This window comes from Spodoptera frugiperda, chromosome 10, assembly GCF_023101765.2.
Source record: "Spodoptera frugiperda isolate SF20-4 chromosome 10, AGI-APGP_CSIRO_Sfru_2.0, whole genome shotgun sequence".
In the NCBI taxonomy this organism is placed as follows: Eukaryota; Metazoa; Arthropoda; class Insecta; order Lepidoptera; family Noctuidae; genus Spodoptera; species Spodoptera frugiperda.
In genome coordinates this window covers 3,917,254-3,944,657 of record NC_064221.1, presented here as the reverse complement: position 1 = coordinate 3,944,657, position 27,404 = coordinate 3,917,254, and the positions used below count along the sequence as shown (strand labels likewise).

General features: G+C 36.0%; 1 protein-coding gene across 2 annotated transcripts; it reads right to left on the bottom strand.

Moving 5' to 3' along the window:
* Positions 1–206: 206 nt before the first annotated feature.
* On the bottom strand, positions 207–26,339 carry LOC118277081 (PHAF1 protein CG7083). 2 transcript variants are annotated; one of them, XM_035595745.2, is made up of 11 exons: positions 25,953–26,339; positions 13,268–13,350; positions 11,604–11,731; positions 9,469–9,628; positions 7,680–7,793; positions 6,802–6,955; positions 6,029–6,243; positions 4,857–4,981; positions 3,807–3,996; positions 3,066–3,161; positions 207–2,798 (listed from the first exon to the last, which is right to left on the bottom strand). In XM_035595745.2, exons 1-10 carry the CDS (start codon positions 26,014–26,016, stop codon positions 3,075–3,077), a joined length of 1,320 nt encoding a protein of 439 aa, XP_035451638.1. In that variant the 5' UTR covers positions 26,017–26,339; the 3' UTR covers positions 207–2,798; positions 3,066–3,074. The 2 variants fall into 2 exon arrangements, with proteins under 2 accessions (XP_035451638.1, XP_035451639.1); XM_035595746.2 differs by having other exon boundaries at positions 7,680–7,775; positions 25,953–26,333.
* Between the last annotated feature and the right edge of the window lie 1,065 nt (positions 26,340–27,404).

The window sequence follows — 27,404 nt, the reverse complement described above, 5'->3', positions numbered from 1 at the left end:
GAGTCTGGGTGTCATGTGTATGTGAACTTGTATGTTTGTAAACACACCCACGATACAGGAGAAAATCCTAGTTTGGGCTACTGTGTGGATCTACTGTTACTGTGTGGCTGATTCCATACATACTATTTGAGTATTTTGGTAATTTTGGTAATATTCTATTATACACCGACTCGATCAATGAATGACATTGGAAAAAAAAAGAGATACCCATTTTCAATTAATATTTTATTTATTTATTTATATTATGTATTTGCAATTACTGCGTAACCAACAAGGCTGACATAGTTATATAATCATTATAAAGTGACGATGAATCGATACACGTCATCGAGTGACGAAATAAGCTAATCGATATAAAAATAATTGTGTTTTTATCTGTGCGTATATTTTGACAGCTGTGGTCTTTTACTGGGGCTTGTCGCTCTCAAAGATTATGGTAAGAAATTTTATTTTAAAATAGAAATGATAGTTAAAAAATAATTACGTTGGTTCCCTCGATTCAAGAATTTTAATTTTAAAATAATATTTAGCTTATAATAGGTCCGTGACAAAATATACGCACACACAGAACTAGAACGTAGCATAGAGCCACCTTAAATGTAATACTTTTTTTATTGTATTATGTCAATTTTTTAATTTTTTTTTCTTGTTATATGGCACCACAGCCATTACTTGACAATCACACAAGTGACAAATTGTGCATGAACAAACACACTAATTTTACTTTTGAACCATTTTTCAGGCACATTATTGCTAATATTATTAATTATTAATTTAAGAACAAAACGATACAACTTTTCTGTTGCCACCTTTTTTCATCATCAGCGCCATCTCTTGACAACATTAAGAACTAGGAAACAAACAAAAATGGCGGGGTTAATTGTACATATTTTTATTTTGTTGCTTAAAAATGGTTCAAAAGGAAATCTAAGCAACATTTAAACCTTACCGAAGCTAAAGTGTCATATTGCCGTAACAGCAGTTTAGTTAAAACATCACAACCGCCTCCCGCCATTTTGTCGCCTACTTATAAGCTCATTATTACCGAAATGACATGAGTTTAAATTTAGAACGTAACGTTGTTGGCACTAGAAATCGAAAGCGTTTTGTTACCAAAGAGGTCTGATATCAAAAGGTTTTATAGTCTATGTAAGAATAGCGTGCGTCATCTGATAGCCAAAGTTTGTGGTCAATGGCTGCTTGATGTCTACAGTAAAATAGTTGACGGGCTTCAACGTCTAGCAGTCTATTAAAAACCTACCAAAAGCTTTAAAATTTTGCTCCAGTTTTTCCAAAAACGTATCTAATAGTTTGTACTTCTTCATATTTTTAAATAGACAGAATTTTATTTAATATTTTAATATCAATCATAAAATAAGCCGTTCAATAAATAGTTGAGCAGATCTCTCAATAAACTACTAAACTTTGAAGCCCGTCCAACGCCGACCATTAAAAACGGGAGCCATAATCCTAATTTACAAAACCTAACCTAAATTACAATTTTCAAAAAAATCAAAAATTAACATTTGAATTTCATCTCCGTGTCAAAGTACGACAACACATTATATTTCAAACATGTTTTGTCGAGTCAAAAAATTAGACGACACATAATTTTTTGCATTTTTTTCTTCACAAAAAAAAACACGACTAAAATACACCGATAAAATAATTTTTATTAAATAAAATTTTGTACTTCATAAAATCAGTATTTGAGAGCCGTCAGAAGAAACATGCTTAAATAGACCACACCTTAAATTTAAAAAGCCGTTTTATCGAAGGCTATTTTGTGACTATATTTTTTATTTCAAGTGTTCCATTTTGCTTACACACACACAATCAATACTTATAGAAAATATTTAATTTCTCCCCAAGCACGTCTCAAAAGCCACTGTCTCATAATCATACATAATTTTAAAAACACGCACGTCGTGCAATTTCTATTCTCAAAAAAAAAACAATAAAAATAATTTATAACAAAAATCTTTCAATAATTTCATTACATAAATATTTTTTTTTCTTTTACTAAATTAAAGATATGTACGAAATAAAATGTCGGTTAAAATAAATTATACATGATGTTGGTTTACAACTCAAGTTCTTAAAACTCAACGTAACCTATCTACAGAGTGCTGACAAAATTCTCTTGCACATTTTTTTTTTGCACACACGCCCTACCAAACGTCACAATCGAAAAATCATTTCTTTTTAGAAAAAATACATCAATTTTCATCATTATTTATTTATTTATTATTATTTTCTCATCAAATTCTCAAAAATATTTACAGCACAGTCTATTTCTAGTTTTTTTCATGATTTTTTTTTGTCTAATTATTATTTTTATCCCGAGAACGCGGCACAAGAATAGATTGTCTGCGGCAATATATTCTTGTGTCGCGACAATAGCTTACAAAGAACACATTTGACTATTATTTAAGAATCAATGTTCATTGAAATACGAACTTAATTAAGCTTAAACATAAAACATTAACTATGTAGTCCATCTAAGGAATTAAATAAGACTTAACACACCGTCTGAGATCTGTCACTCACTTTTTTCGAGTTTTTTTAATATTTTTTCACAGTTTTTTTATCACATTTTTAAAAATACTGCTTCCTCTTAGGTGCTTCGTGGTAAAGATATGTAGTCACTTCGGCTGAAGTTTTGTCATTATTTGTTTAATGTTGAAAGTTGAACATTTTCAAGTTTGTATGGGGAACCACGCGGGTGTAGGTATAATGTGGTGACTGACAACCGAAATCGTTCAGGACGTGTATTTTTTACCTTTGCTTGGAGATCCCTGCGCGGGAGAAAAATATTATCAGTACTTTTGATAAAAAAAAAAACTAGTGAAGATTATCAAATTAATGCTTAGCAAGTGGCGCTATTGACACATGAAGTCCAATCAGCTCAATATTGCAACTAAACACTTATTAACAACGATTTTATTGATCAACAGACTTAAAACGACAGCAGCGCCTCTAGCGGCGCGAAAATCCTTATAATTTGCTAACTTTTGAAACTTAAAACTAGACTTTATAGCTAAGGTGATATGGTAGATAATTACCTGGCAATGTCACGCGATGGAGTTGACGGCATAACGCGGCCGCGTGCCCTCGGGCTGGTACAGCGTGATCGACGCTATGTAGTTGTTTGACATCACCTGAAAACATTAATTCATATATGTATCTATCGCCAGAATAAATCGCACGTGAAACAACTCCGTTTCGACACCAATGATTTTCCCTGTTTTCCTGCATTTCTCTTGAAATTTTTCCTGAATTTTCTTTGCTATAAACCTTACGGAGTCCGAGACCTTTCCAACGATTACAAAACCGTGAAAATCGGTTCGTTCGTTCTGGAGTTATAGCGTCAGGAAGGAATCCCGACTTATCTCTATATTATAGACTAGTTACTTTCGCGCGGCTTCGCCCGCTGTGCTCGGTTCCTATTCATCGTAGCGTGATGATTTATAGCCTATAACCTTCCTCGATAAATGCGCTATCCAACACAAAAAGAATTATTCAAATCGGACCAGTAGTTCCTGAGATTAGCGCGTTCAGACAAACAAACTCTTCAGCTTTATAATATTACTAGCTACTTCCGCGCGGTTTCACCCGCTCTGCTTGGCTCCTATTGGTCATAGCGTGATGTTTTATAGCCTATAACCTTCCTCGATAAATGCGCTATCCAACACAAAAATAATTATACAAATCGGACCAGTAGTTCCTGAGATTAGCGCGTACAGACAAACAAACTCTTCAGCTTTATAATATTAGTATAGTATAGTATAGATGTATGGAATTACCTCAAAAATAATATCCTGGTATCCGTAGCAGAAGGTGGATCCGAAGGGGTTGGTGGTGTTGGTGGAGGAGGCGCGGTTGAGCACGACGGGCCGCTCGGCCACGCGCAGCGCGCGCGACACCACCTCCCACTTACTGTACGCCGTGATGCACACCGCGCCGCGGCTCTCCACTAGCGAGTTGGAATCGCATCTGCAAGTGCACATATATTATGTAAAGTCATAATATAACATAACATAACATCACGCCTTTAATCCCCGAAGGGGTAGGCAGAGGTGTACTTTATGGCACATAATGCCAATGTACACCCCACATTTCACAATTTATGTTGTAAATCCCAGGTGGTGAGCCTATTGCCATATACCGGGCACATTTCCAGACTCCGTGCTACCACTGAGAAATTTTCGAAAAACCGTAAAAAGCCCAGTAATACTTCGCCCGACCCGGGAATCGAACCCTTGCCCTTGCACTCGACCAACGAGGCAGTCAAAGAAAAAAATATTCATAAAGAATCCATCAGACAAAATATATTGATGTCTATCTATATGTCATTATATTTGTAAGTTTTTTTTGTCTGCCATGGTCGTCCCACTGCAGGGCAAAGGCCTCCCTACCCTCCTTCCACTCATCTCTTTGTAGAGCTTTCTGTAGCCAATCTTTTTATAGGAGTCGAGTTCATCATTTGTAATGATTATTGTAGACTAGCTGACCTGGCAAACTTCGTACCGCCTCAAACATTTTGTTTCCACCTTTTAAACCCTTCTTAGACTTTGACAAATAATTTTATACCAAAATTTGCCAAATCGGTCCACCCGTTCTCGACTTTAGCGAAACTAACGAACAACAATTGATTTTTATATTATTATTACTAGCTGACTCGTCAAACTTTGTACCACTTCAAACATTTCTTTTTCTCACCTTTTAGACCTGCCCTGAACTTCCACAAATAATTCAAGACCTAAATTTGCCAAATCGGTCCACCCGTTCTCGAGTTTAACAAACAGCAATTGATTTTTATATATAGAGATTATTATTTAATCTCCTGAACTCACTTGTCGGGCTGCACGGTGAGTTCGAACTCGCAGCGGTGGTACATGTTGAAGTTGTAGTGCCCCGGGTAGTTCGTGTGCAGCACGAACTTCTTCACCTGGTGCGTGCGCGCGTCGAATAGTATGTCCTGGAAGAAGTTTGGATTAAGATATTTTATTATGTTTATTTCAGTTTCCGTAGTAATAACTAAGAATAATAATGTAATATTAAAAACGAATCTTTGCAAATCTTTGTCTTACTCTTTTCTTGTCATTATTTTTCAATAATTTTAATGCCATGGACGCATTCAATAATAATACAGGGATTATTTTGTCAGTACTTTATGCTAACATTATATTTTGCCTTTTCAGGACAACTCCAGCAAATATATAAAAAAACCCTTGTTTATTTATAAAATAACACTAACTGACACTCTTTGGAGTAGGTCTCGTCATGAGTAGACGGCAAAAGACCGAAAAGACCAAGTAGACCAAAGTCCCGAACACCTTTTTTTAAGGGGGGAAAATCATCCAATGACTTCTCTCGCCTTGGTAAACCTTGTTGGACCGCCTTAACGACCCGAAGCCTAGTCTTCGGGTCCAAAGGCGAGGCGATGATTGCTTATAAAATATTGTTTTGTCATTTCTAAAGTGCCTATAAGTTGTTTAATTAAAATTAAAAGTGTGGGAGAGTCATGCTTCGGCACGAATGGGCCGGTTCGACCGGAGTGACACCACGGCCTCACAGAAAACCGACGTGAAACAACGCTTGCGTTGTGTTTCGTTGTGTGAGTGAGGTTACCGGAGGCCCAATTCCCCCCTTCCCAATCTTCCCCATCCCCGATTCCTGAACAACAACCCTTAAATTCCTAACTCCCAAAAAGCCGGCAACGCACTTGTAACGCCTCTGGTGTTTCAACTGGGCGGCAGCGAATGCTTACCATCAGGTAATACGTCTGTTCGATTACCGGCATGTCTCATAAAAAAAGTAGGTCTCGTCATGAGTAGACGGCAAAAGACCGAAAAGGCCAAAGACCTTTTTTAAGGGGGGAAAACCATCCAATGACTTCTCTCGCCTTGGTAAACTTTGTTGGACCGCTTTAACGATCCGAAGACTAGGCTTCGAGTCCACAATATTGTTTTGTCATTTCTAAAGTGTCTATAAGTAGTATAATTGAAATTAAACAAACACGAACCAATCCTAAAGTGAAGTAGTTGAAGAAGTAGTCGGAGGCGGGCGGCGGGCGCCTGCGCGCGGTGGGGCGGTGTATGCGCATCTTGTCGTCGGCCTTGTAGTAGGTCCGCGCCGGCGCGCCCAGCGCCGCGCACACGCGCTGCGCCGAGCTGCCGAACCGGACCACGCGGCACACAGACCGCCCCGCCCCGCCCTCCGACAGCGAGCGCCCCGGGCCTGCGCCAACATTACTCGTAGTCAATAATAGTTCATATAGGCCAAACCATAGAAATATAAAAAACAATAAACAAAACTTCTTTCATATATCTACGGGCCAAACCAAACATTGCACGTAGGTACATAATACTTCATTTGGGAATCACAGTTCTACACAATAATAGACTCATTAAAATGCATAACACTTCTATGTGATTGTATGTAAGCTATCTATTCTCCACTAAATTCAAAGGTAAGGAAAAGTCGATCAGTCTTTCAGATTGATATCAAAAAGTCGAGACTCCTCTTCTCAAGTTGGAAATAATTAGAAATAGCAAAAGGTTTTAGTAAACTTTGCTTCAAAATACTAAGTTAATATAACTTATGTATGAACCAGACTGTAACTCTATGAATGAGTATTTAATTAGAATTAATTAGAGAAGGGTTTTTTCTACCTAAGTGCTAAAACTAGTCTTATTAAACAGAAAACCAGCAAAACCAAAATATAAATATCCATTTCGATACTGACAGACTAGGACAATAATTTATCGCAGCATTTGCCTATAAAACATAGTATACCTTCAGTGAACATATGCAGACGCAGCCCCTGCGTGGCGGTGGCGCTGCGCAGCACGTCGCAGCGCCGCAGGTGCAGCTGGTGGCGGTAGCACGACAGGGGCAGCTCCGGCAGGGGCGCGCCGCACACCCCGCCCGGGCTGCTGCTGCTAGCTTGCTGCGGGGAGCAAGGAGAGGAGACATTTTGTTATTTTGAAGGAGTAAGAGAAACACAGAACATAACACAGAACTTGTGAAAATTCATCTCTAATCATCCTCTTACGGCGCATTCCAATAACCTACCTATCGGTAGATTTGCCTACCAGCGGTAGAATTTTGACATAAGCTCCATACAAAATGTGTCAAAATTCTACCGCTGGTAGGCAAATCTACCGATAGGTAGGTTAATTGGAATGCGCCGTAAGAGGATGATTGAAGATAAATTTTTACAAGTTCTATGTTGCAATTTACAAATTAGTTCGGATGTGTTCTAAAACTGTGACCAGAGACCAGATACTGTGTATTTATTATTAATAGTAGAATTTTAAAACCAAAAAACCCAATAATGTTTCGATCAACTTGTAAAATAAAGACCAGTATTCTCACTTGGTCTTATTTCACGTACATTTGAATTCACCGTGCCCTGTAAACACTATTCAGGGTTTAGCTACGTCTTACCCAAATGAAAGTTTTAAATTTCACCTCTAGAAACCTCCTATCTAGTTTTCGACTACTTAAAGAAATTTGTTCAATATACCTAATATTATTAATTGCAATTACATAATACAACAACTCTTATCTTAATTAATTATTATGTTATCGGGTTACCCACGTAATGTTTTGACGAGGAACTCTTTTCTTTATAGTATTAACACTTAACTGATTTTTGTATGTCTACTAACCTGATGTTGAGATCCATAGTAGATAGTAGTTCGCGACACGACCGGCGAGCCACCATTAGGGAACTGTAGCGAGCCTAGCCCGTGGGCATAGCCCGGCTGGAACAAAAACATATCCTACACTATTAAAATAACTATATTTTCTAAAATAACATGGCAAAGTACAGCATCAATTTTACATAACCGTTTGGCCGCGGCAAATATTATAAATTCTCTTGGTTAGACTTATACTCAAAGTCAAAGTCAAAATTATGCGTGCGTTCTCCGCCCTCAGCTTCACCATATAAAAAAAATTTAAACAAAAGGTATCTATACTAATATATAAAGTTTGTTTGTTTGAACGCGGTTATCTCTGGCACTACTGGTCTAAATTGGATAAATATTTTTGTGTTGTATAGTCCATCTATCAAGGAAGGCTACAAAACAACACGCTATGACCAATAGGAGCTGATCAGAGCGGGTGAAACCGCGCGGAAGTAGCTAGTTTCAAATAAACCGGGAAGGCACTTTTGAACGTCGAAGCAAATACCTATTACAATATTAAAAAAAAAAAAAATATCTGTCTGTCGGTCAGTCCTCTAGTGAAGCTATTTGCTCGTTCCAAAGTTTAGATTCCTATGGAAAAGAAAGAGCAAGAAACTCCATAGGTTTTCTAATTTTCAATCAGTTTATAATTAATTATGATATTTATGTGAATGTAGAACAAGTTATGTATAGGGGGATTTACCCGTCGCGCATATAATCAGCTGATTCATAAGCAGAGTGCAACGACCTCATGACCAACGGCCGCGCCAACGCGTCTGCGTATTACTATTGGTTTGAAGTCGATTTCGAGTTTATATTATCACAATTATAAATGCTCTCAATTTTAATTCTAATCAAAAATATACTATAGATAGTCTGTACTAGGTACCAAGAGAAAATGATTTAACCGCAAGAGAACAGTCATGTAAAATTCACGTTGTATTTGTAAAAAATATTCTCGAAAACGAGGTCCTAAGTCCGTTCTCCATTTGTCCATCCATGTATGCATAAAAAAAGAAATATTCGTAATGGTTAATATAGTTTCTAAGTACATTATAATACGGTATATTTTCACTCACCACTATCATTTTCTGAAAGACGATTCAATCGATTACAATTCTATAGCTTACTAGTAAAAACTTTAAGGTCTAATTTTCTACTTTTAGCCGTTGTAAATTATAACCCAAGCTACTATATAACTACGAAATTATTTCATTCGATTTTCGACTTTCTCATACAAATCAATAAAGTAGTTTACGTAGCTTGATTTATATCATGTTTTACACTCAAAAGGACAGTAAAGCCTCGTCTCCACTAGGAACATTTATCGAGCGACATGTGTCCCCGGAGACATCGTTCCTTGTCGCACAGTCAACAATGTCGCGGCGATGTCTCTGTTGACACAAGACGCTCAACAAATTATCCTAGTGAAGACCTGGGGGCCTACTCCGGTTCTCGAATCCGAAGTTTCGTTTAATTTTCGGACGTAGGTTTTATTGATTTACTCATGAAATTACTTAAAATAACGTTTTATTTTTAATTTCAAATCAAAACCTATTTATTTATCTTCATTTCATTCGTTCATTTTTGCTCACAAAGGTTCGCAGTAAATGGAATTGTAGTACGAAATTTGCGAATGAAACTTCGTTTTTCGTTGAATTAGAGTAGACCCCCAGGCTTTAATATTGAAGCAATTCATAACAAAAAAAGGAAGCAGACAAAAAAGGATTCTATTCTCATAACATTACAGTTCGTTATAGATACTTACCTCAAATTTGCTATCGACGGGGAAGTAGAAGGAGAGTCCTCTGAAGTTGAGCGCGAAGAGATGTCGCTGGGAGTCGTAGAGGCCGGGGTGGGTGGCTCCGAAGCAGTGTTCCACCTGCTCGATGGAGGGGGAGATCTCGGGCGAGTTGAAGCACATACCACTGAAATATGATGAAGATTGTGTGTTAGAAAACTTTCTAAAAAGTTATGTAAATTGGATACTATTTATTATAGATATACTATTTTTGATCTTGGGGATTGTCGATGAACATGAGGTGATTATTGTTTATATTTATTTTATATTATAACGTCGGGCCAGTGCTGAAAATCAGCGCCGCGGCTCGAGCTATCGCGCTCGGGTCGCGGCATTTAAGCTGAGTACTGGCCTTTTTGCACCGCGACTTTTATGTTTTTTTTTTTTATCATAATTATTAATTTTATGTTTATTGTTTTTTTTTTTTTAATGGTGCAAATAAACTGTTTTTCTTTCTTCTTTCATAGTTATTTTTTATGGGATATGCGGCAATGGTGGCAGCTCCAGAGGAGTCACAGGTGCGTTGCCGGCCTTTTAAAAAGGTGTACGCTCTTTTCTATATTTTCAAATAATACCAATTTTTTGCAGCTTTGTTATTTTTAGAAAACTTCTCTCTTTACTCTTTGTGTGATTGACAAATTGTTGCTTCGGGTCTGGGTGTCATGTGTATGTGAACTTGTATATTTATGAACGCACCTATGACACTGGAGAAAATCCTAGTAGGGGGCGACGTTTTTTTAAAGCTTTATCTAATGCTATGGATAAAGAACCCAACAGTTTCGTATACTCAATTCTCAAAACAGCACTCGCAACTCGACAAACGACAAACAATACATGAAATAAATCATATCAGATCCATTTACATATAACATAAAATATTCAAGGCATGTACGAACGGTACTGGTCGAGTGGTATTAGTAACTTTGATCTGACATTGAGTGGTGACATAACATGGCAACAGTTGTGAACAGTCACATTATAATGCCATTAGGTCGTTATGATACGATACGAACAATATAAACTACTCTCTAACACGAAGAGGTGGGCAGAATTGCACATATTAGATGTTCTTTTAAAAAAAATACTGCCGCTCAATAGGATTTTCTCCTATGTCGAGGGTGCGTTTACAAACATACAAGTTCATATGCACATGACACCTACACCGAAACAACAATTTGTGGATCACACAGAGTTGCTCCGTACGGGAATCGAACCCGCTACACGTTGCACGGCAGCCAGTCGCTATCCTTATTTCCCCAAAAGATCTGCAACATGCTAAAGATGACCTGTAACTCATCTGGTGTCCATGGGTAGCGCCGATTGCTTACCATCAGGTGAGCCATTTGCTCATGCTATATTAAAAAAAAAACAGGGAATTCAATAGTTTAATTTTGTCATATACCTACTACAACAACAGTTATTAGAATTGTATATCTTACATTTTACTCAATGAAAACGAGATAATACAAGCGTGAGTGCTTCATTTAACTATCTAGTCGAGTTACTGTGGAATCGATTTAATTGTTATTCAGATCGCGTCGAGAATACAATGATAGCTTTGCATACAGTCTGGTCTAGTCTAAGGACTAACACATTTTTATTTAATGACTGTCGTGAATGCCATACTAATACTTCTGAATAAATAGAGGCCTAATACTGTAGTTTACTACTAGGTCAACATTCAATACTTTTATCGAAATGTCAAAAACGTTACTTTTCTATGAATTTTGTATGAAATACTCTGTTATGACGTGAGCCTATTAGGCATTGTACATCAGATAGAAATCCGGACCCCCAAGCTGAGTAGGAACGGGGTAGTTTTTAGGAGGCAGGAGAAGTCATTGAACTATTTTGTCCCCTCAAAGCTGTTCAGAATATTTTACCTGATGCAGGAATCAAAATCGAGCCTCCATAAAATTAATTAATTTTAATATTAATGCCTTAATATGGGGAGAATGAGCAATGGCTCTACCTCACCTAACCTCATCATCATCTAACTCACCTGGTTATAATCTAGCCGAATGATCGCAGGCTTATATATCCCCCTCAAAAAACCCCCGAATATACCTTCACAATTAATTATTAAACAATGCGACACTTACCTATACCTAAGCTTAACTAATTTCATATTGTAGATTTCTATAACTTTAAGTCGCTGGGCAACCGGGTCGAATATTAACCGGATGCCGTCTTGAGGCATATTTATTACTAGGTCTACTGACAACGGATTCTGAAAACAAAGAAAAATATACACATATTAGTAAATTGCTAAAAAAATATATACAATATCGTTACATTTTATCCTGTTTACCTACAAATTGAAGACATTTTATACATAGTATTAATCTATATCTTATATATTTAAAAATCAATTGCTGTTCGTTAGTCTCGCTAAAACTCGAGAACGGCTGAATCGATTTAGCAAATTTTGGTCTTGAATTATTTGTGGAAGTCCAGGGAAGGTTTGAAAGGTAAGAAAATATGTTTGAGGCGGTACAAAGTTTGCCGGGTCAGCTAATTTGTAATAAAATGAGTTAAATCATGTCAATTAAGGGAGAATGGAAAAATAATACTACTACTACGGAAAGACGTGTGTCTACATCACATTTTAAACTTTACCATGCACGTTGGTAAAATAATAATTTTATCATAGCTAAAAATACACATTTTCCATTCTCGAAGTTTGTAGACCGATCAGATTTGCCTGGTAACTATTAGGTAACCATTTATCTAGCAGATAACTCTAACTTTATCAATATGCAAGCATAGATTAGCTTGGCTAAAAACAAACGTTACAACGCTTCTTGAAAATTAGCAATACTATGTTACCGACTGGCGAGACTGTGTAAAAAGGTTTTAATTCTCCACATTTACATTTTTCTTATTTTAAGTAATCTGTGGATGCAGTTTGACATTTAAGCGTTCTGTGTTTAAAAATGTTTTTCCACATAAAAGTATGCGTCTACAGGCACGCATCGTACGCATTCCGTATGACGTCATCAATACGCATCGCATGTAGGCATTGCTGATGATGCGGTCCGTACGATGCAGATCAGTGGACGAGTAGGTATGAGTTTCTATACAGGACAAACTAAAATCTGTTGCGTGCGATGCGTACGATACTGGACGCTTAACTTAAATCAGGATGTGCAACAGTATTCGGAAAAACACCGAAAAAATTAAGACCGATGCGTCTCAGGGACATGAATAACTGTATCTGTGACCGAGTACAGATTTGTTTCCACTTCTCTATAAAACTGAAAGTTATAAATTAAAGAAAGTAAATTATTATTTTTACGTGTGTGTCTTGTATGGCACAAATACTCTTTGTTTTCTAATAAGATAACAATGCTTGCGTGAGAAAATATAACGTTTGTAACTTTTAAAATTCGAATTCATATTATTTGTACCACTTTTTTATACTTTCATCACTAAACTTAGTACAAGTTTGCTTTACGTTTCGTAATCGAACTGAGAACCCGTTCGGCGCTCTGATTGGCCGGCTCGAACAAACCAACCAATCAGAGCGCTGTATCATAGTAAGGGTACAGATCACTAGTCCAATACTTTTCATCCCATACTTTGCTACTAGTTTCTATCAAAAATGATATTCTCTGTAATAAGGACAATTTATCTTTCAACTAATCTTATTATAATATATCTGTCGATAGACTTGGCTACAAGAATGGATAGAATTTTGAGGCATTTTTTGTGTAGCTTACGTCAAAATTCTACAAAATAGAAGTAAGTAGTTGTATAGACTCACCTGGTCACTATAAAGTACTTGTACTCCTCTTATTGTGCCCACTTGACTCTGAATGATGGCCACTGACTGGGAGAAATGCATCCCTGTAACATACAACATAAACATCTACATAAATAAATAATACACATACATAAAATACAACAGCGTCATTCTATGTTCGCGATTAACTCAAAAACTGCTGAACGCATTTTCATGCAATTTTTACTACTACGTGGAAACTCCAATACCGAATTAGATAACTCGTTTTCGTTGTATATGTAAGTGGCAACTGCCAGCACGATATTTGAATGAAGGAAAACATTGATAAATTCATAAGGAAAAGTCAGGAATAGAATAGCAAAGCACAGTGTCATTTAAATGTTTCATTTCAAAATTCTCTGTAGTACCTAGTTAGTAGTAAAGCTTGGATTAACCTATACCCTTAGTACGAGTTTACTTTACGTTTACAGTAATTGAAACGAGAACGCGTTCGGCGCTCTGACTGGCCGGCTCGAATAAACTAACCAATTAGAGCGCCGAACGCGCTCTCGTTTGATTACCTTAACCACTTGACTGCCGGTATACAAGATACAATAGAAAATACATTGTGTCAATATCATCATACAATGGTTAAACGCAAAGAAACTCGTACTAAGGGTTCAGTAAGAGGAATGACTTTCGATTGCCTATAGTAAGATGAGTGGTTGTCTAGATAATGATAAATGACTAAGGAAGGATCGCAAATCTAGTCCTTCAACTAGGCCTTACATAATACGTAACGCGCACTTGAGTGCGAACACTTGAACATTTCAAGTACCTAATAGCAATCTTGTTGAAAGTTGTCCTTGGTAATTTTCCTGAATTTTTCATACTAACTGACTGGTTAACGTCTTTAGCTACTTGAAATATTGATAATCATACAGAAATGTTGGGAAGGAAACTTGAAGGTCCACTTGAAATACTTTTGAGTTTCTTCACGTACATTTTTGGGCAACAACAAAGGCTTAGGGGCTGCGGACTACCTAGCGGGTTTACTGGGGCTCCCACTCGAAAAGCAGGAGTAGGAACGGGGTGGTTTTTAGTCAGTAAGGGTCTAACACTCCCTCTCGACTCGCCCAAGGCGGGAGAAGTCATTGGATGATATTCCCGCCTTAAAAAAGGGTGCTTTTCATATTGCTGCGACCGTTTCCATCAGTACTAAGCTATGTGTACCAGTGAAAATGATTTACCTATCAGCCAATCGCATGCATAGCAACGTAGCATAGCAAATCTCTGGTGGAAAAGCACCCTTACTGTTCACATGTGTGTCGTGTTGCAGACGTTAGGCCAAAGCTTACAGGCCGCCTGGGGCCTTAGTCTGCTATTACAATTCTGTCAGAATGGTCGATCATTGAGCAGTGCAAGAGGGACGGAGCTATGTAGGTTGTATAGCTCCGTCTCTCTTGCACTGCTCAATGATCGACCATTCTGACACAATTGTAATAGCAGACTAAGGCCCCTGATTGTAAGCGGTCACCCAAAACACCAGAGGCATCAGAAATGCGTACGAAAACTTGAATTCTTTCAAACAACCCCCAGACTATAACTTAAGATAACTTTCATACAAACGGTACATAATGTTTATGTTAAGAAAGAGATAATAAAACACGTTTCTCGCACGTGTGTCGATTACGGACACAGCGATAGACAGTTGCCGTGGAAAGTTTACAATATTCCTGTATTGATAACTGTACCGCGATGATACGGCTATTGAAAAACAACACGATTTATTTATAATAATGTGAAGAAGAAATGTGTAATACAAATGTAAGTTTCTTCCGTGTTCTGGATGTCTTGGTGAACCAAATTTACAGTTCTTCAAGTTTTTATTTTACTTGATAGAAAATTATGGAACGTGCCCGGTATATGGTAATAGGCTCACCACCTATTACATGGGACTCACAATATAAATTGTGAAAAGTGGGTGCACACAATGGCATTAAGTGCCTTAATGTGCACCTCTGCCTGCCCCTTCGGGGATTAAAGGCGTGACAATATGTATGTATGTATTTGTATGTATGTAAAATTACTGTATTGTTTTCAGCACAAAAGTTCGCATCTCCTCTATGAGAGAAGGTAAGCCTAATATCATGGTATTTGCTTCATGTTTTAAACTATAACCGTTGTTATTGAGAATTTTCAACATAAAAAGTCCAATATAACTTTGCGCAACCTAATAATCCTATACCTATATCAAACCTAGTAATTACCTACTCGAAAATCGCACATGTAAATACTCGAAATAACTCTTAAACATTTTATTCCGTATAGAAAGGGGCATTCCCTTAATAAAAACGGGTATTCACTTTCAGTGAATAAGTGTATTATGTAACAAACATATTTTCTTCTCCCACCTCGGGTGAGGCAAGAAAAAGAACAAGCCGGAGAACAGAGGGCTTAGTACGAGTTTGCTTTAAGTTGAACGAAAACGAAACGAGAGCACGTTCGGTGCTTTGATTGGCCGGCGTGAATGAACCAACCAATCAGAGCGCCTTCTTCTTAATCTCGTTTCAACGTAAAATAAACTCGTACTAAGGGTACAGGTAACCCGCTAGGTCGTCCGCAGCTTCGGATACAAAGTCATAGCGAAATTCAATATCAATATAAACATAATTTTGATTACAAATTATAATATTAGGTATCTATTAAATTGATATGAAACGGGGTCAACACACTGTATCATGTGTACTTTTGATAATTGATAATAATTAAGTATAAGCGTTATCAAGTTCAACGTACAGGGTTGATTTTGGCTGGATATGCGCGTGAAATTCATGTTTCCGTATTTTTATCTTGTATGATAATAATTATGATAAATATGTATTATTTACGACAACCAGTTGCAAAAACGCCTTTTGGAGTTATGTACCTATCATCTCAGAACCAAGCTACTGAACGGCTGGTCAGATTTTCCTGAATAACAACATAAACATCACATAGTCCGACGACCACTGCCACAAGTCAACCAATCAAATGCTCTTAAACAGACTGTTGTCACCCAATTGAAATTAATATTGACCAAAAACAAATAAAATAAAATAGTTGTTTATTTCCTATATTTACTATCCGTAAAGTCAATGGCCCAAACGAAATCTACACAACGAATTATTTACAAAAGATAAAATGATAATAAACTAAAAAAAAATTAACATTTCATTGTTTGCCGGCATTGAAAAAACTCGGAAATTAAATTTTTTTCACCATAGTAAACTTTACATTAGCAAATTGGGATAAATGATTTTGACTTTTTATTGAGTTTTACTTTTAAAGGAGTAATATAGGTTACTTTTTATCTCGATATTCCTACAGGATCAAGACATACTCCATAAAAATCTTCTGAATTATGGTGCTTTTCCACCAGAGATGTGCTATGTAGATATGCTACGAAGTAATAGCACGCATCATTCCATATAAAAACATAGCTTAGCTGAGTCCGTTACCACCAGTGCTAAGCTATGTGTACCAATAAATATGATTGGTGCAAGCCAAACGCATCCACAGCAACATAGCATAGCACATCTCTGGTAGAAAAGCATAGTTAGTATTCTGTGCCATTAGACGCAAGCGAATTTACCAATGAAAAGTTAGTTCCAGATAAGAATATATATGTATTTATTACGTATTCGTTTAATATTATCAGAATTGGCGAATTTAGGCTTATTTTGAAAGTCAAAACATGTTTGTTATTATAATAGGTATCTAGACACACGGCAGTGTGTCCGCCAAGTTCGAGCAAAAAACCGACACACCGGCCGTGGGTTATATTACACGAACCATTTCGGGCCAAGTTCGACCCACCTATAACTCAAAATCTATTTTATCTACGCATATGAAATTTCTAGTATCTGTAGAGATCTACTTACTTATCTAAAATACAAATTTCATTAATGTACCTACTGTAGGTCTTGAGATATTGACGTCAGAAAATCGCTATTTTTACTATACACTCACTGACTGACTCACTCATCAAAAACCTAGACCACTTCCAATGGTCGTATTAACTTGAAATTTGGCATGGAGGTAGGTCTTTAGGTCAAGGTAAAGGAAAAAATCTGAAAATGGCCAAGTGTGAGTCGGTTTTAAAAATAATGAAGGTGTAAATTCATACCCCTAAGGAACTAAAACAAAAAAATATCTATATCTTCCAATGGTCGTACCGACCTAAAATTCGTTACGAAGGTTTGTATTTAGTCAAAGTAAAGTAAAATAAGAAAAAAAGAAAATAAACCTTACAAAAATAAATGAAATCCCACCCAAAACATAAATGTGAAAGGCTGCCAAGTTCGATAATATTGGAATGCTTCGCCTATAAAAGAAGTGAGATCTAAATAAGTACCAAGTTCCATACACAGACCTCAGTTAAAAATGATATAACTTGGCAAGTTTTAATAGAAAATTATATACTTGAATCATTGCGTTTAGTAGGTTTATAACAAAGTGTGTGAAAACTTGCCAACTTGTTATATCATTTTTAACTGAGGTCTGTGTATGGAACTTGGTACTTATTTAGATCTCACTTCTTTTATAGGCGAAGCATTCCAATATTATCGAACTTGGCAGCCTTTCACATTTATGTTTTGGGTGGGATCAAGGTTACATTTACAATAACAATTGTGTTTCGCGTTTTAACGGAACGAAATCAAAATAAATATTTACGCAGGTACACAGACCGCACATGAAGCTACCCTATTCTATTTTTCTTTAAAGCATTTTCAGCTTTATTGTTCTTTATATTTAAAGTTGATAATCCGATGAAGAAATTTCGTCTACGCAGTAACCGCGTGAGAAAAACACGTGTTCATATTTTGCATTCGCGAATTATTTATTTTTAACCGATTGCCAAGAAGTGTTATGGTTTTAATAAATTCATTGTTTTTACAATCCCTTCCTTCTATTTTTTAAGGAGACGATTCAGTTTTTGGTTAGTATTGGCATATGCAGTTCCAAATTGGTTTTGAAACTTCATGGAACATCAAGACACATCAAAAAACATATTTGGTAACTATAGTAATTTATAACAGGAAACCAAAGGACATGACGTTATTGCTACCAAAAGAGTTAGCTCTCAAACCCCCAAATGGACAAAGATTTCCCCAAATCGATCCAGTCGTTTCGGAGCCTACTCAACACAAACAAACAAACATTAAAATCTTTCCTCTTTATTCTTATAAAACAATTTCCTGAAACAGGACACTACTAATGCCTTACTCCTGTCTTAGTATCAAATGTCAACGAACGGACATTATTGCCCAGGATATCGATTCCTTTTTTGCAAAACACTCCATAAACAAAAAAGCAACCAAGAACCCTGTTTCCATAGCAATAAGAGCTATTTTAAAACCAATGTACGTACTACAATGGGCAGCGGGTCAAAGTACTCCAATCTGAGGATTTTTGCATTAGACATTCAACTTTATAATCAAAACAATAGAGTTGAAAATAGAAGTTTGGTAGAAAAGGCGAGGTTGATCTGCTGTTGTCTGGAGGTTGTTGAATATTTTATTGCACAGACAGAGGGGAGGAATTTGAAACTTTGAAACAAGAGTCCAGTTCTGTTCTAAAATTAGTTTAGTTAGTTGTTTTGTTAACTATTCGGTTTTCGCTCCATTGTACCTCCTACCTATTTAATAATTAATGGTATGAAATGTACACCTGGTGGAAACCGACAACCGAGGTTGCATTGTCGGGCTTTTAAAGGGGAGTCCGTTCTTTTCTTGAAGATTTGAATGTAAAGGTTATAGGTTGGTGGTCGTATAGGTTCGAAAACTCGTCGTGGTGGCTGAAGGCTTAAGACACTCTGCCAATGGCAAATACCTAGTAACATCGGGAGGAAACTTGGGCTTATTTTCTATAATATAAAAATAAGTCGGGTTTTCCTTCCTGACGCTATAACTCCAGAACGCACGAACCGATTTCCACGGTTTTGCAAGGAAATAGTCAAGAGAAAAACAGGAAACAGGGAAAATCATTGGTGGCGAAACGGAGTTCGCCGGGTTTGCTAGTAATTTCTGATTAACTATAAGTTTGAAATCGCCAACCCGCCGTAAGCAAGCGTGGTTATTAATGTTCAAGTGTGACAAGAAGCCTTTGGTCAGCATTGGTCACTAGGCTGTTGATGTGATGTGATAGATTCGGAAGCAAGAACGATCACTTGCTTTTCTTTAATAACTTAAAAAAATATTAAATAACCCACGTTCCGAGCAGGTGCAGTAAATCGAGACACGTGTAGACACACGTGATTAATCTTAGCAAATGTTATCTACAATATATTCAGATTTATTTTAATATATTACTTTATACATACAAACTGGTTTCCAATATTAATATCTACAGAATATAATACAATATACTAGACGACTGACAAAACAACTGATGTCAAGGGACATCACCTGAATGCAAATTTTTCTTTTGGCTTAGAAGAAAGACCACATACATAAGAATTCTTTCTTTTTAACTTTTTTGTTTTTGCGACTGCAAAGTTGGTGCGTAGGCTGGGCGACCGGCTGCCGCGCAACCTGCTGTAGCGGAATCGATTCCCGCACGGAGCAACTCTTTGTGTGATCCATAAATTGTTATTTTGGTTCTGGGTGTCATGTGTATGTGAACTTGTATGTTTGTAAACGCACCTACGACACAGGAGAAAATCCTAGTGTGGAACAACGCTCTTAAAAAAATATTATTTTCTCAATGCATTATGAAATGCAATTAAAAGTCGAAATAATTTACTTTTTACTGAGGAAACTACCCAATTGCTTTAGTCCTCGATGGACATAATGGAACAGAATATGTGAACAGACAAAATAGTCTGTCAATCAGTCACTAGGTGTAGTTAGCAGCACGTTCCAAAGTGTATATATTCACTATGGAAAAGAACGAGCAAGAAAATTGTATAGACACTGTCTATTAGCAATTCCATTATCAAGTTCTCCGAAAGGCACTTACTGCCGTACTCTGAGACATTTAATGATTACTGACTTAATTCCTTAGTAACAATTTTGTATCGAAAGCAAGTGCTAAGGACTTTTTTTATGAAGGGGGAACCTTCAAAAGGCGCCCAGCTATTTGGGGATAGAAGACTAGGGAGTGTGAGATTTTTACCTCACTAAAACCACCCCGGTGGCCACCCTCAACACCTGTAAGAGGCACCGAGTCCTCTTAATAGACCTGCTCCGGAGCCCCCAAAGTGCTAAGGACTGGGTGAAGTGACAGTGAGTAAATGACTCTGAGTACGGCGGTAAGTATTATTAAGTAGTTTGTAACAGTCATCATAATTATGAGATCATAGTTAATTGGCAGCATACGTATAAACAAAGTTACGCAATAATAACATCAGTAGCTCCATGATTGTTTGTACCGGAGTACTAGAGGATAGGATAGAAAATAATCTGTTTTTTTTTTTCGGAAAATAGGAACCAAATTAGGCTGTTTAATCCTACTAATAGTATAAATGCGAAAGTTTGTATGTTTGTTTGTTATTCCTTTACGTCAAAACGGCTGGAGGGATCGAGATGCTTGATGATGAATAATAACACAGGCCACTTTTGATGTAGGAAATAGGCTGATGATTTTATTGTAACTTTCGTGAGACATACTAAATTAATTATTATGTTATCGGCTTACTCACGTATTGTTTTGACGAGGAACTCGACTAGTTTCAAGCCATGCTAGAGGCTCATATTCATGAGCAGCATTCCAAACGTCAAAACAATACGTGAGTAAGCCGATAACATAATAATTAATTTAGGCTGATGATAATTTGAAATAGGCACGTCTATTTTATTTCGTTATTACTGAAAAACCAGACTTCCGAAACTTCAAATATCCGTAATTTATCATGACCAGAGGGTTTAGTACGAATTTACATTACGTTGAACGAAAAGGAATCGAGAAGGTTTTCAAACACTGATTGGTCGGCTCGAATGAACCAACCAATCAGAGCGCCGAGCGCGGTCTCGTTGAATACGTAAAGCAAACTCAAAAAATATTATCTAAGACAAAATTAAATATTTAGGTATCTATGTTGTTTTTTTCCTAAGAACAATTAGATCATAAGTTATTTGCTAGCGGAAATTCCATCACGCTTCGATACTTTGTCCAGAGATCTTGGACTCGGATATAAATGAGAACTTGGCAACATTGCCAAAAACTAATAGGTAGGTATAATGTTAATTGTTATTGAGTACCATAATGACGAATTCTTATTTAGGGAATACCGGTACAACCCAACTACGCTTTAGTTCCTGATCCGGAGCTGCGGACTACCTCGCGGGTTTACCGGGGCTCCGGCTCGAAAAGCAGGAGTAGGAACAGGGTGGTTTTTAGTTAGTACGAGTCCGACACTCCCTCTCGTCTCGCCTAAGGCGAGAAGCTACATATACACATACCTAATAATAAAAAAGTTCAAATTGGTCCTATCTTTCTCTAGTTTTCAGCATAGCAACAAATATTGTGAATTTTTTTAAATTTTAAGTTCGAACCTCCATTTTTTAAGTCGGTTAATATACCCAAAAACGCTGAAAACTGCATCAAAATCGATTTAATCAAACGCAAGATAATGGCGCACGTACAGGTCAAACTAAGAACCTCCTGTTTTTTGAAGTCGGTTCGGGCGGAAGAACATCTCTTGTAAACTACTTCAGAGAACACGCAAATCTATATATTAATACGTGATGCAAAAACTTTGGACCTCTTTTTACGAAAATTGCGCGGACGTAGGAGCATAAAATTTGGTACACTTATAGTTTATGTGTAGGAGAAGTACAGAACGCTAATATTTTTCAAAAATAATGCTTATAAAGTACATTAAATCAATAAATAAAACATTACACACACATGCATAGTATCTGATCGTATTTGACAAAACGTCAAAATCGATAGTATAGACATTGCGATGATATTCTCACGTCTCATATGAATAGAGTTTTATAAAAGAGTTTTGTTTGAGTTTGAGTTAAATAAAAATGATCCTTGAACGTGATACATACGTACGTATATGGTTGAATTTCGACCACTAGGCGACCACTAGTCAAGTTAAATACATCAATAATATTACACAGCAAATGTAATAAATAAATCGGTTAATTAGTTAGTAACAGCATAACAACAATAATTGTCGTGTTTTTATCATAAAATATTAATGAATGTATGTATCTGCTAAACTTCACGATACTTAGCAAACACAACGCGTGATCAATGAAACCTGCGTATCTAGTTTTTATGACAATCGTACATAGAGAGGAACAATAGGTTTTAAATTAAAAAAAAGTCCGATTCAATGGTTAATGAGAGCATTGTTTTTGCTCATGTCATTGGACTAGAGTCAAGAGCAAAGAGAATAGAGGTTAGTAGAACTGTTGCTGGGTGAAAAAGTTTGTTACAATTGGCGCTAGTGTCGCTTTAGGGTCAAGTCAAAATTAAGCGCCAAATCTTTTGAAGAAGTTTAAATTGCTAACAGTGGATCTCAATGAGTTGATGTTGATGATGATAAGCTATGTGTGATTTTACTACACTAGGTTACTACTTGGTTTTTTTACCACTAGTTATCTCGCCTCATAGTAACTTGGTAAGCGATGTTTCAGTCAACAATGAAAACATGGAACACACCTACTCATCAGTAGCTATTTAAATGAGACTTCATGACACCTAGTTTATACCTTCTGGAAATATAAACTCTGGCAACCACTCCTTAGCAGTTTCTTTCTGTTTTCAAATAGTTAATTGACTTAAATGTTACATACTATTTAAAAGATACTGGAATACAGGCTTTCTGTGTTTCAGTTTCAATTCAAATCTTGCTGATCTCTAGCTCTTTTCATCAAAGCTGTTATAAACTTATCTTTTAATGGTTAATTAAAAAGGCTTGTATCATAAATATTGCACACTTGTTATCAATATAAGTTGCAATCATCGTAAACAATCTAATATTGGTCTTATCTTTGGTTTAATTAATTTATTGTTGTGTCAATCATTCGGACTGACTAATCAAGTAGTTAAATGAAAAACATATACATATGACGTCACGCCTTTTAATCCCTGAAGGGGTAAGGCAGAGGTGCTCATAGTCACAGTTATGTTATATATGAAACCCATGTAATAGGGGGTGAGCCTACTGCAATATAATGAAGACTCTGGTGCTATGACAAGACTATTAACAATGAAATATTATGTACAGTACAAAGAATAGACTAGTTAAGCAGAAATATAAAGGTGTATGTCGATAATAGAATTTTATAACAATAAAACCTTGTTTACTAAATAATAAGTCAACTTCAACGTCACGCCTTTTATCCTCGAAGGAGTAGGCAGAGGTGCACATTACTGTATGTAATGCCCCTATACAATATACACGCACTTTTCACCATTTGTGTTATAAGAAGTCCCATGTAATAGGAGTTGAGCCTATTGCTACATACTAAACAATAAGTGTGAAAAATATAAAATTAATACCGTATTATCTAAAACAGATAACAATTTCAACAAAAAAAAATGTGTAAACAAATAGCAAAAATTCATAATAATAATGACGCAATGACAAGAAATAGTGTCTGATAACAAACACTACCGTGTACCAAGTTATATTTACCGCTGTTATATATTTTATAACAACACGTTTATATGTAAAACATGTTCTGTTTAACTGCAAATATACATTTGTAAACCAGTACGGGGATAATGACATTGTTTCTTTGTTATTGTTACACTTTTATTTATTTAACTGAATATTTTTTAAATATTTTTTTAAGCTTTATTACAATATTTATAAAAAATATTATTCTTTTTTTTAAGATCATGTTGCCCTTCTTTGTCTTGTTGTAATACCTAGTTAATAAGACCTTATAAATGGGTAATAACTATTATTAGTGAAAAATGGGTATGACATTTTAATATTGATTATATGGACATCTCTGCTTACCTCATCAGGGAAAAAAGGTGTGATGACATCTGCTTAAGCTTAATTGCATGTTTTAACAAAACAATAAATTATTTTGCAGGGAAACCTGTTTTATTGAGACCTGCTTTAATTATAAGTTAATCTAAATTCAGTCGGAATTAAGTAGTGAGAGATCAAGCCAGTGTCCAACATAGGCTGTGATTTAGGTAAGCAAGAGATATTATTTATTTTCATCTATGACCGTTCCACTGCAGGGCAAAGGCCTCCATGATACATGGAAGGAGGGTCCTTCCATGTAGCTTTAGATAGAGAAGCGAGAGATACTATAACTCTCAGTAGACAGTACAGCTTAAGTGGCATTTGGCTACGGACAGTTGGGAACTAACACTTATGAGAAACAGGGTTGCTAATAAGTAGTCTTAGTAGTTGTTACTGATTGAAGGTACTTTTATAATTTTAATTGACTTGATAAAAACTGAAAAAATAAATCAGACAGTTCTGTCAGTTCTGTACACAAGTTTATGTGCCAAATATTTAACAGAAATAATGAATTCTAATAAGTTTTATTTTAATTTGGCAGGTAGGAACCTACTACCTACTTATTAAATGAACTAAATTATAATTAGTACATCTCTTATGTGCAATATTAACTAAACATTACGGCACATAATGCCACTATACTATGTACACCCACACAAAACAAAAGTAAGTAGGTATTTTTCCAATAAGCCTTTAATAAACCAAAAAAAAAGAATCTCATAAGAATCTTATAGGTATGTTCTATTCCAACCAGAAATTAAAAAATAAACTTTATTTATAAAGTGGTTTTATCAACAAAATATTTTTCAAAAAGAGTTTCTGATTACAAAAGTACAATGTCAAACATGGCCTGATCTGTTTTAAAAGAAACCGGGTTACCTTATCAAAGTGTTAAAGCATTAAATATTAATTAATTAGTTACAATAATTTTATACCTAATTAGCTTTGGTTTGTCTCCTACAAAGGGGTTAACAGAATAGCATTAAAAGATGGTACCTAGTTATCTATTAGGTTTTTAGTTTTATAATAGTCATTTTTGTACCAATTATGTTATGTTAGTCTGGTGTGAGTAAGTAGAAAGTACTATAGATAATTAAGATGAATAAATGTAAGGTAGTTACCAAGTTTTTTTTTTAATGGGTTGAGTGAGACTGGCAGTTTTGGCTATAGAGTATTTATTTGAAGAGAAAGGAGGTAGATGACTTTTGAATTAAGAATAGTTTTGTTTTAATGTTTAAATAGTAAAGCCAAGGACATTAGTCCTACAGCTTATGATAGAGAAAACAGTTCCTAATCTAACTCCAAAAGATAAAGATCATTGCCAAAATATTTACTTTTAAAAAATTGCATCATTGTTTCTCAATAACGGGTAACGAAAATGTAAAAGTACTCTGACTCAGCTATTGTAAATAAACATCGAAATTAAGTCGAAATTTTAAATAGATATCATACATATTCTCATAACAAACACGAAAACAACGCAATCTACTAATTTCACGGTCAAGACTAGCAATAAAAAAATAAACATAGCACAGAGCAACGAAACAAAGGCTCGTGACACTTCCACAAAAAAAATCAATGTTAGACGGTGGTAAAACAATTACTCTGCCTATTCCATATCGAACCTAATTAATTACTTTTACTAAATATTTGTTAAAAACAACATTGCGTAAGACACGTCCCGTAGAAATAAAGCGCAAATTCTTGACGTAAGAAATAAACATACGCGATCCTTACCTAGAACGAATTCCCAGGCATCACAGCCCAGAGAGCGTTCAGGGACGATTTCCAAATCCAACATCGTGCACAAAACACTAAACACAATATAAACTAACTAACTTTCACTTTAAAAAAACGTTTTTAACGCTAAAATTCGCTATTACGCTGCCTTTTCTTTGTTTGCCAACTTTAGTTTTCAACCATTTTGTATTTGTCAGAGGAACTGTCATTACAAACAGCTGATTGTATTTTGCCAGGACCGAACTAGAACGGTTTGTTTTTCCCAATAAGAAACAGTTAACACTTCTTATTAGACACCACTAAATGTTACAACACTATTTTTTAAAGCAAATAAATAGTTTTCTTTGGTTTTACAACAAGTTGTATGGAATTTGTCGCCTTTGAAAAAGATTCAAAATGTATTTTTTGTTCTGTATAAATATTAAAAAAACAGAAAACTTATAATATTCTTTGAAAACGAATAGTTGTTTTCGTAAACAAACAGTCCGAGGTGCAAGTACGTACTAGTTTATCCGCATTTAAAATTCAGCCCTGGTATAATCGAATGACGCATGCGTACCAACCATGACAGCACTGTTTTATGGGTATCTCTTTCTAACATATGCAAATTATAACTACCCGTCTCTCTCCTACCAACAGTTTACTTGCTATCTCTTTTTGTATCGCTGAAACTATATATTTTGGTCTCTGTCTGTCGGACTTGTTATTGATAATTGGGTAGATGATGTGTCCTATGCGAATTGGTATTTTTTTCAGCATCCATGGCGCGTTTTTGAAGTAATCTTTACAAAAAGATAGAAGAAAGCAAGTCTTGTATAATAAAAAATATTTATCGACTTGGTTAAAAATGCATTATTTACGCCGTGGTATACGCGTCCCTGAATCACTGTTCCTAGGACGACCTAGACAGCACGTCTAGGTCTAAAATAACATTCTAGAACTAAACTGATGTGTATTTATCGATGTTACTGATATATATTGTAAAGCAACAAGCTTTTGCTCGGTTTCCCGCCATTCTCAAATAACCTTGGAGCGATCTCGGACGCCCACTCACCGACGTAATAATTACACAATAACATGTTTATTTACTTCGAAATAGAAATCACGTATTTTTGCATAAACGAGCGTCAGAGGACTTTGAACTGATGTTTTAGTTTCCCTTTAATTTACGTTAAGTAGGTAGAGCGACATTGACCTAATTATATTCAACTGAGTGTTTTACCCGCGTTAGTAGGTAGGTGCCTACATTAACGCTATGTCACTCAGGGACAAAATTACTATGGAACATTTATTTATTTATTCACATTGTAGCTGCTCTTTTCTTTCTGCAGCGTAGTTGGCTATATGAATGCACTGGTTACAAGACTGACAAGCAATTATTTGCATTTCTATTGCAGAATACAGTTTGCGTAAGTACCTACTTAAGTATAATAATATGAAAACCCTCTT